This window comes from Bison bison, unplaced genomic scaffold (genome assembly GCF_000754665.1).
Source record: "Bison bison bison isolate TAMUID 2011002044 unplaced genomic scaffold, Bison_UMD1.0 scf7180017851711, whole genome shotgun sequence".
NCBI lineage: Eukaryota > Metazoa > Chordata > Mammalia > Artiodactyla > Bovidae > Bison > Bison bison.
Window position 1 is genome coordinate 138343 of NW_011482284.1, and position 11048 is coordinate 149390.

Sequence of the window (11048 nt, forward strand, 5' to 3'; positions counted from 1 at the left end):
CCCGAGCCCGACCCGGGTGAGCCCTACCTGGGGGTGAGCCCAACCCCTGGATGAGCCCGACCCCGGGATGAGCCTGACGGGGGAGTGAGCCTGACCCGGGGGTGAGCCCTCGTTCCCCTTTCCTCTTGGCAGGCTGCTCCAGCTGGGAGCCCCAGCCCTGAATCACCTGGCTTCCCTGGGGGACCTTGCAACCTAAACCTTCCCGGGCCTCCTTTATATCCCCCTCACATTGCAGACGCCAGTTCGTTTTGCTTTTGTGTGTTTTGCGCAAACATGTTCTAGACCGCAGTTACTACTTCTGGTTTGCTGCAATTCTAAACCCTTCCAGGAATGGGATTTATGGTCTTAGGGTTCTGCGGCCAGAAGAGGTGTTGTCGGATCTTTTCTGTGCCTTTCTGACCCAGTGTTTTGAGGGTCGGTGACTTGGGTGAATTTGGTGACTGACGTAAACACATAACCAAAGCCATGGTTAGATTGCTCTTCTTGCATCAGATGAAAGACTCCAGGTTTCTGGAGGTGAGTGCTCTGTTCTGTGGTTTCCTCCTTTGGGAAGATGGTCAGCTTATGTGGGAAAGGCTGAGAAATTTCACTGTGGCTTCTGAGAAGATAAAAGTAGAATTTTGAAGTATTCAGTCGTCTTCTCGGATACCTCCATAGCCTGGAGCTCTTATTTGTGAACCCATTAGAAGAGTCATGCATTGCAGGGAACATCTCTTACCTTCGTTCATTCACTGTGAAATCTTTAGCCCCATTGGCAGAGCCAGGTGGATTCGGGGGCCCAGGTCCTCCTTCCTGCTTTGCGCCTGTGACCTTGTCCATGTTGCCTGCCCCTCTTCCGGATTTTGATTTTCCATCAGTCATATGAGTTGGCTGCCCTGGGTGATCTCTAAGCCCTGAGGTTCTGATGTTCCAGGCACTAGGTGATGCTCTTTGACTTATGAATAGGAAGTTTCTTATTAAATGAGTTAAATTTCTTTTTAATTAATTTGGGCTAACTTTTTTTATTTTAGTATTGAAATGGAAGATTGCTTCAATATCTTGGTGTTTTCTTAAGGCAGGACAGCTTATGTCCTTTTCGTTTGGTTTAAAGCATGTTTATAAAATTCCACCATGCCTTGTGTTGTCCCTACTTACGGTGGCTTATTTTGTTCCGGGGTTTTCCATCCATCTGTCAAAAGGAGGTTGCCTATTGATAAGGGTGCCAGGCTCCACCAAAACTGATTTAGGACTCTCGACTTAAGGGGGTGCAAGAGCTTGTGGAATTCTAGAGTTCAGAGTGGCCCTAGGCATTTACTGGGAAACGAACTGGCCCCGACTGGGGGTGGGCCAAGGTCACATGGCTAGAAGAACCAGGCCAGGACCCAGTCTGCCCTCACCCCTGACTTCCTTCCATGTCATGCTGCTGTGGGAGGGCAGAGAGCTGCACCCCCAGGCTGGAGCGCTAGGGCTCCCCTCGCCAACCAGGGCCAGTGGCTGCCTCGTGCTGGGCAGCACCGCCCACTCCTCTAACTGCTCTCAGCCGCCATTTGATGCCTCACTGAGATTCTGAGTAGGTTTGTTTTCTTTCGTCCTGTATCTGTGTGGTCAATGTAGTGGACGAGAAGAAACTCAAAGGAGAAAGATGGACAACCTTCAGGTTGAGAATCCTAACGTTCTAGCCTAAGAATTAGCTCTGTGTGGATGAGGCCTCTGCTCTGCTGTGCTCAGTTCAAGTGTAGCCATGACGAGAGTGCTTCTGGCCTTCCCGCTGCCGCCTGGTGCTCGCGCGGCCTGGGGAGAGTGTCCTGGAGGCCGAGCCCCACCCCCGCCCCCACCATTAAGAGCTGCTGAGCAGAGCCACAGAGCGTATGAGCGCTTGGCTGGTGGGCAAGCAGGCTGTGATCTGATGCTTATAATTTGCCCTTGGAGAGACCTCATGTGAGGTTACAACCAAGAAAAGGGCCAGGGACTTCCCTGGTGGTCCAGTGATTGGGACTTGGCTTTCCAGTGCAGGGGGCACGGGTTTGATCCCTGATTGGGGGGCTAAAATCCCACATGCCTAGGTGCTAAGAAACGGGGACGTAGAGCAGACAATATTGTAACAAATTCAAAAGATCATCCACTTCAAAAAATCTTTAAACGAAAGGCGGGGGGCAAACTCTGTGACCATTTTTGCACTTGAGCTCATTTACTAAATCCAGCAGACAGAAAAGACATGGTGGCCTGGCTTCTTTTTGCAGGCGGGGCCTGAGAGCAGAGGTGAGGGCCTGAGACCCGGGAGCTGGCCCAGCCCCGGCTGCAGGCGTGTGTGTGATGCAGAGTGGCTCCTGCTCTGGGGTCACCCTGCTCAGGAAGGCTTAGTCAGAGCTGGGTAACCTGAGCCGCTGCAGCCTTCCAAGCACTCGGAATCTGCAGAGTTAGAGGGAGCCTGGAGCAGGGCAGATAGCCCTGACCCGCACTTCTTGACCGTAAAAGCCGCAGTGAGAGGTGGTGAGTATGTTCTTGTCCCCAGGAGGCTCATCCATGGGAGTGACGGTAGCTAGAGACATTGGAGCCTGGGAGGGGGCCAAACAGAGTCTGCAGGTGCTGGGGTGCCAGCCTCGCCTCTGAGAGCCACATGCCTTGCAGTCCATCTCCCCCTTTCTGGCTGCCCTGGCCACATGGCAGCCCCTGTAAAGCCAGTTGGTTGCCAGAGGTGGCACATTGCTTTCATCTCAAGTGCCAAGTCCCATGATTAGCTGTTGTTTGCCTGGAGAATTGTGGCAAGGCCGATCTAGCCGAGTCAGGGAAGAGCACCTTGATGGGGTTGCCTCCGCTGGCCAGCCTGGGGTGCCTCGATCTCTGACCATGAGGGTTTTGTCCTTGTCATCAGGGCCAGCGAGTCCCTCTCAGACCTGCAGGGCTAAATGGATGCTGCTGGCTTCTGAAACCTCTACAGAGACTTTAAAAATGCTGAAGCTGCGTCCTATACAACGTGTTTAAAACCCACTGAGTTCTTTCTCAATGGGAAAGAAGGTTGGAAACGGGCATTTGATCAAGACGGCCGGGAGCGAATGGGCGGTCCAGGCCTCACTGCCCACGGCAGCCCCAGGGAGGTTCGGGCCGAGGCCGTGTTGGCTCTAATCCTGGGCAGCGCAGGGCTCAAGCGCCGGCTCATAGGAGGGCAAGTGTCCGAGAGACAAGGTGTGGGTTTCTTAGCCTTCCTCTGCCTGAAAATCTCCTTGGCCCTAAAGAAACTACTACTGACGCGTCCCCTCCTCCTTGTCAGCGACTCCAGTGCGGTGAGATGGGGCTGTGGGTGTTTGCTCAGCGTTTATAAGCTAGACAGTTTATTTCTATCCAAAACTGTGTCGAATCGCCTTGTGCAAAAGTAAGGCTTTCCACTGAGAGTTATTTGTACAGCATGAGGCTGGAGGGGGCAGAAGCCATCATCCTACTCTACAGTGAGAGGCTCACTTGGCATTTTCTGTAAGTGAATTAATATACCGAATCAGGAGGTCTTCTTCCTACGTGCCACGTTACAGACAGTAGACTCACCCCTGCTTGGACAGGTGTGCAGTTTCTTCTTCTGCCATGTTGTCGTAAAGCAGTTTTTTTTTTTTTTCAGTTCTTAGCTTTTCTTAGAGGAAGCTATTAAGATTTGGTGCCTGGATCTGCCTTGCATGGTCGCCTCTAAATATTGGTCCATTAGAGCTCTACAGTCACACCAGACTCTCCCTAAACATGGAAACAAGCAGGCCCCGCAGGGCAGAGAGTCTCTGCTTCCTGCTCAACCAGGGGCAGTGCCCTTCTGGTCCTTCCTGCTCCAAGGTCGGGTCCCACAGAGATGCCAACTGCCTGTGCGTGTGCTTCTGAGGCAGGAGTGTGGCTCTCCTCTGCCCCTGCCCCGTGCTGAGCTCTCTGGTTTCTGGAGGGCAAAGCCGCTGTCTCTGGTTTTCAGTCATCCATCCATCGTCTGTCTGACACAGCTCTGCGTGAGGAGAGAAATTTCTACTGTGTTGTATCCACACAGGACCACACACTTCACGTGTGGCTCAGGCTCCTGAGGATAAGTTTCTATTATTTTTATGTAATTTAAATTAATTTAAGTGTAAATAGCCACACGTGGCTGAACCGGGGAACTGGGCAGTGCAGCCGTGGATGGTGTGGCTCAGTCCTGTAAGGGCAGGCAGGAAATGATTCTGTGACTTGTTTCATAGCCTCCGGTAAGAAAAGAAGGGACTTAAAAGGGGGAGTGTTTTTCCTTCAGTGAACATGTTCTACAAAGAGAGGAGACCCCAAAGTGTAGCAGGTTTTGAAACAGGAGAACAGAAGAAAATATTAAGGAAGAAAAAAAAAGGGAATTCTAGCTATTTAGGAAACAGCAGAGAGGTGATGAAATTCTCGAGAGGCTGAGGAGAGGTCTGGAGGGAATTCCCAGCACCTCGAAAGCAGCTGTGCGCACGGCTCCCGGTTAGACCATGGAGCCCGGCCTTCTGTTCTGTTCTTTGTGAGGTCAGAGCACTAAACTGTAATGTTTGAAGTGTGCAGTTTGGTGACTTTTGACACATCTACACCTGAGAAACCATGCTTACAGTCAAGATGACGCTGACCTTCACTGTTCCCAGAGTTTCCTGCGCCCCTGCCCCCAGGGTCTCTCCCCGCTCCCCCCTCCCCAGGTGACTGGGGCTGCTCTCTGTCGCTGTAGCTTGATGTGCACTTTCTAGAACTTTGTTCAAACGGAATCCCGCAGTATGTGTTCTTGTCTGGACAGGCTTCTCTCATGGGCGAAACAGCGTGAGGTTCACCCGGGTTGTGGTCCTCCTTTAATCCATCCCGTCCTTGCCGAGTGCAGCCCGCTATGGGGTGTCAATAAGTCCCCTCTGGAAGACGAGCAGGAGAACTGGGTGGTTAGAATGCGCTAGTAGCTGGCGGGGTGTCGCAGGAAAGCATCCCTGTCACCGGGACAGGGAAGGCTCACTCCCCATGGAAGGAAACATTCGCCAACACCCAGAGCCGTGGAGTCATAAGTCAGTGACCTTGTCCGAGCCCCTCATGGTCGAGAGATTTGGGAAGCACCAGGTTCGGCAGAACACAGCTCCAGTGGTGGTTCATTAGACAGGGTCAGGGTGCTTGGATTCTGATCTTCAGCAGCGGTGGGCTCCCGGCCCTGCCTCTGCTCCAGCACCGTGGGGGCCCTGCTTCTGCTCAGCTGCAGCTGGGGCTCCTGCCCCCTGCCCCCGCGTGGCCCCTTACAGCCCCCTCCCCCAGCAAACTGGACCCAGATCCAGGCGGGTCCCCCTGTGTGAGGCCTCGGGCTTGCAGTGTGTGCTTCCGGACACAAGACCCCGTCCTTCGGTCTCTCCTGTTGGGCTGAGTGAGAGGGAGGTAAAAGCCGAGCAGGTTAGGAAATTGAAGTTTGTGTAAACTGCTCAGAACGCTTCAGAGAACGCAACCTACTGGATAGGAACTTCCCCCAGGGAAGTTTCTCCCAGGTCCAGACACTTAGTTCTAATCTTATCTTCCTTTTCGTTTCCTTCCTCTGGTACCAACCATGTCATATATAGTAAAGAAATGTAATATGGATTTCAACATGCAAAGTATATATTAGTATTTAACATAAAATACTTAAATAAATATTAATGTATTAAAGTGTGTAGATTTTACACACACACATCTTTCCTGTCTGTCTTACCAGCTCTTGAAAATCGGTGTGAATTAAACCAATGCCGTTTGTTGGGGTTTCTCTCAGGCAGATGCTGATCCAGTGGTCCCTTTAACCTCAATGAAGAATCTTTGCTTTTTCTGAAATGAATCCAACCTAGTGCTTGGGTTCCTTTCCACTGTCCTGATAGCAGGGTGCATGCGTGCTAAGTCATTTCAGTCGTGTCCAACTCTGTGCGACCCTATGGGCTGTAGCCCGCCAAACTCCTCTGTCCATAACTCCTCTGTCCATGGGATTATCCTGGCAAGAATACTGGAATGGGTTGCCATGCCCTCTGCCAGGGATCCGACCCAGGGATCAAATCTGTGTCTCTCATGTCTCCCGCATTAGCAGGCAGGTTCTTTTCCACCGGCGCCGCCTGAGAGGCCCAGCCTGATCACAGACACTTGTCTGAAGCTTGAATGCAGACATGCCCTCCCTCCCTCTCCCACCTGCCCACACTGCGCTGTAGACTAAACGGTAGCAGTCGAGGGATATGGGAAGAAAGCTGGGGAAAACCTCCGAGGTGTGAGGTCTCACAAGTTCATCACGTCGGTGAGCGCCCGGTAAACACTCGATTGTGACAGAAGTCACCGACAGCAGCTGGGCACTAACCGTCGTCTGGAGAGGGGTCTCCCCGGGCACAGAGCCTGCACTGCTCTGCCTGCCTCAGATCAGACACCCCAGAAGAGGCTTTTTCTTTTGGAAATGCACTCTGCACCTCACCCTCAGGAAGGAATTATGTGCAAAAGAACAAAATCTTTGATTCCTGTTGAGTATATTTCAGTTCAACCAGAATTGAATTATCTCCTGTGTGTGACCCTGGCCTAAAGGACATATATAAGAGGGAAGGATTGGAGTTAACGTCTTAATTTACTTTGCCTTTAAGTAAAATAACCTCAGTTGTGAACGTTACCAGAATTCTAATGACTGTGCTACCAGGAGTGATTGCCTAGTGACCTCTCTCACTTGGACTTGGGGTTGCTGGCTTCTGTTGCCTTAATTTTGTGTTTGACACAAGCAGTCAGTTTACTCCTTAAGTTGGATTTTATGTATAGACTGGGAAGAATGCTCTTGATCAATGGGACACTGAGAAAAGCCGCCTTGATTCCTGGATTTTACAAGAGCCCACATCTCAGGTTACTTCAGTGTGTACCTTGAAATTCACCAAAAAGTAAATTCCAAAAGCTAAAGCTGAATTTAATTTCAAAACAGAGCCATTTTTTTTAGTGGGAGGGAGGGGAAAGTATATCTTAGAAACAAAACCTGCAGAGGGGACCGTGTGGTAAACTGGTATTTAGACGTGGGAATCAGGGGTTTCCCAGCTCAGCATTCCGGTTAAGTCACCCTGATGCCTTTTCCTCAACTGTCAGTTGTTCGTCATTGCTCTTCAGGAGCAAAAGATTTCTTGTGAGATGACTTTGAACCTCTGTGTGTTCTAGGCGCTAAGTGACACTTGGAATAGCCTTGGTTGAACAGATGACATTTCCAAACAACCTCAGATCTGTGGTGCGTGTAATTGACACATCATTGGTGTGTGTCTTTTTCACTTGGCTGTGGCCAAGCCTTCTGGGGGTGTCCCAAGGACATACCACGTGCGAACCATGTCTCAGACAAGAGATTCATTCTGTTTCACCATCCAGCACCAGGCCGACCCACTCAACCCAAATGCTGTCAATTAAAACTTTTATTCCTCTCATTCCCATTTGTATTGGATACATTGGCCATATTCAATAACAATGGAAAAATGTTTAGCTTTCTTATGGAAGACTTCTTTATAGAACTAACTTACCCTGTGCCCCACTCCTGAAAACTCTTGACTCTCTTAAATCTTAAGCAAATGATCTAGGACTTCCCAGATGGTCCAGTGGCTAAGACTCCGAGCTCTCGATGCAGGGGGCCTGGGTTCGATTCCTGCCTAGGGAACTAGACTCCGAATGCTGCAACTAAAGATCCTGTGTGCTGCAACTAACCCAGTTCTGCCAAATAAATAAATGTTTTTTAAAAATAAAGTAAATGATCTGTAAATACAAATACTTTCTGCTTCCTTGAAAACATCTACTGGATCTTTGTGACCTTAACCCAGTTAAAAGAGTTCCCTCCTGACCCCTCGCCCCGCCTCCCCCAGCTGCTACCTCCTTGCCTCACTTCACCCCCTAGCCTCCAAGCCCCCGCTTCATTCCACCAATTGCTTCTCGTTTGTCTTACTTCATCCCAAGTCTAGCCCTAAGGATTGCTTACACAAAGCAAAGATTCAATAGCTGCTCCAAGAGACTTCCCTGGTGGTCCAATGGCTAAGACCCCCGCTCCCAGTGCAGGGGCCCAGGCTCGATCCCCCGTCAGGGAACCAGATGCCACAACCAAAGATCCTGAATGCCGCAATGAAGATCAAAGAGCCCGTGTGCCACACCCAGCGCAGCCAAATAAATAAAAATCAGTGTTTTAAAAATCAGTAAACTAAATAAAGAAAATGGTCTCTAAATAAAGTATGTTCTGCTTCCTTGAGAACACCTATTGCACTTTTTGTGACTTTGACCCAGTTAGTAGAGTTCCCTCCTAACCCCTCTCCCCGCCTCCCCCAGCTCATTTTGGAGAACTGTGATTTTCAACCATTTTTCCGCACTCACTTCACCACCAGCCTCGAAGCCCCTACTTTCTCCCATCAGCTGTGCCTCACTTGTCCAGGGATTCTTACTTCATCCCAAGTCTCACCCCGAGCGGTTCCTCATTCAAAGCGAAGACCCAGTACCTGTTTAGTCTTGGCCAGGCACTAGTCCTTCACATTATTTATCCCTCATAATATTTGATGAAGGTGACGTTGAATCTTCCATTTCAGTTAAAGAGCTAGCTTGCCTCTTCATTAACTAAAATTACGTAGTGATGTTGTAAGAGTCTTTTCAGGAGAAGAAAGAGGACATCTTTCAAGCTTAGAGCAGCGTGTTGTGTGTGTGATGCTTCCGTGGGCGCAGAGCCCCTGAGGTGCCCTTAGTCAGCTCTAGGCTGACCCCCGAGGCAGCAGGCAAGGAATGGCTCCCCCACAAGCGCCAGGTGCGGTGGTTGCCGCCCCGCCAAGGGCCTTCAGCGTCCCAGCACTGGTCCAGCCCGGCAGAGAGGCCGAGGGCTGGCCCTCTAGTTGGCGGAGGTCCCTCGTGAGTTTCTTGGGGCTTCTCATTCATCTGGGGAGATGCTGCCACCCGATGGTGATCACGAAGCGATGAGCTGATTCATGGCGTGACCAGGCCTCTGGGGACTGTCACCAGCATTGGATTTTTTTTTTCCTCAAGTATTTCGTTTTAAATCAAGAGTTATTCAGTTAAACACTTGCTGAGCTTCCCTGGTAGCTGGTAAACAACGCAGGAGACCCCGGTTCTATTCCTGGGTCAGGGAGAGCCCCTGGAGAAGGGATAGGCCACCCACTCCAGTATTCTTGGGCTTCCCTGGTGGCTCAGCTGGTAAAGAATCCGCCCACAATGCCAGAGACCTGGGTTCAATCCCTGGGTTGGGAAGATCCCCTGGAGAAGGGAAAGGCTACCCACCTCAGTATTCTGGCCTGGGTCACAGAGTCGATGTGACTGAGCAACTTTCACTCACTCATCAACTTTTCAGGCAAGAATACTAGAGCAGGTGGCCATTTCTTCCTCCGGAGGATCTTCCTGACCCAGGAATGGAACCTGTGTCTCTGGTGTGGCCTGCACTGGCAGTGCCGCCCGTGGGCCGAGGAGTCTGGCAGGCTGCAGTGCATGGGTCGCGAGAGTCAGGCGCGACTCAGCGACTAACCCACCGCCAGCACCACCTGGGCAGCCGCTCTCTTGGACTTAGTGACCACCTATCAGGACGGATTTAGAAGCATCTCACTGACCCCCTTAATCTTTCTCTTACGTTGCCTTTTGCTTCAAAATCGTTTTAGCTGACTGTCAACTATGAGATGCAGGTAACAAGATGAGATACAGGTGGGAATCGTAGGGAAATGGCACTGCAGAGTGCTCTTCTTTGTGTAAAACCTTGGTGTTCCAGCTTGGACGTGGGCCCGGGCTTGGTTTACAGGGAGGGAGAATTTCCCTCTTCCCGCCTCCCGCCTTCCTTCTGCCGCATCGCACCTCTTTTCACTGGCTCAGGATGAGATTTCCCTTCCTCCCAAGTCCAGCCTTGAGCATTTTGTCATGAAAAACAATCCTGAGGACCGAAGAACAGATGCTTCCTGGCAGGCAAAATGCTGATTCAAAAAAATGCGTGCTTAGTCACTTCAGTTGTGTCTGACTCGAAAAATAAACAAGTAAATGCAAGGACTTCCCTGGTGGTCCGGTGGCTAAAACTCTGCTCCCAGTGCAGGGTCCCAGGTTCCACCCCTGGTCAGGGAATTAGATCCCACATGCTGCAATTAAGATCGAAGATCCCTCGATTATTCAAATGAGATGCAGCACAATCAAATCAATAAGTATATAAATAAATAAATAAGTGATTGAGGAGGACTTTCCATTTAATCAAGAAGGATCTGCAAGTGGGAATAAATAAAGTTCTGATAAGGAAGACTGAAGAAGTGGACTGTATATCAGCCATTAAAAGACCCTGTAACACTACAAGTTTAAGGAAACCTTTGGTTACTGGATCAGATATAGACTGAAATAGTCTTAGAATCTAGCAGATGACAAAGGTTAGGGTTAGAAGAAAGGGTAAATTATTAAGTAAATGGTGCAGAAGTAAGTCAACTTCTATATTGCACACGAAGTACATCCTGGGAAAAATACTTGTAGCATACAAGACAAATTCTTGAATGGATCTAATAAGTCCTTACAAATTGTTAAGAAAAGTAAGAACCTGTAGCAGAAAATTGGACAAAGGACATAATGAGCTGTGGACAGGGAGCCTGGCGGGCTACAGTCCATGGGGTGGCAAGAGTCAGACACGACTAAGCGACTAAACCACCAGCAGAGCAACCTAAAAGTCCAACAAGAGGCAATGCTAGTTGAGTAGACTCTGCCCTGCACACACAAGCCCTCAGGGAACATGCATACAGCTGTCAGAAGTGGGAAGTGTAGAATACCACTCTTAGAGTGGAAAGACATTCAAGCGAGGGAGTGGGTCAGATCCAGATACCATGTACAAAATGACGGCACGTCCAACACAGACACACACACACAAGTCTGGAAGAGTGTCACCCAGTTTTATCTGACACTCTCTGGATGCTAGAATTTGGTTTTGTTGTTTAATCATTGATAGCACAGCAGAACTATGTCTTTTTTTTTTTTTTTTAATTGGAGGAAAAATGGCTTTACAATGGTGTGTTGGTTTCTGCCATGTAACAACACAAATCAGCCATAATTATACATATATCACCTTCCTCTCGAGCCCCTGTCCTCCCTCCATCCCACCCCTCTAAGTCATCACA

General features: G+C 49.9%; 1 protein-coding gene across 1 annotated transcript in view; it reads left to right on the plus strand.

The window, feature by feature from the left end:
• Window positions 1–11048, plus strand: part of MAPK8IP3 (mitogen-activated protein kinase 8 interacting protein 3) — a gene marked incomplete at its 3' end in the record, with an annotated part of 41502 nt that overhangs the window by 382 nt on the left and 30072 nt on the right. The window contains exon 2 of the mRNA XM_010851320.1: window positions 3065–3260. Within this exon, the coding sequence (XP_010849622.1) occupies window positions 3065–3260 (196 nt within the window). The remainder of the gene's footprint in view (window positions 1–3064; window positions 3261–11048) is intronic.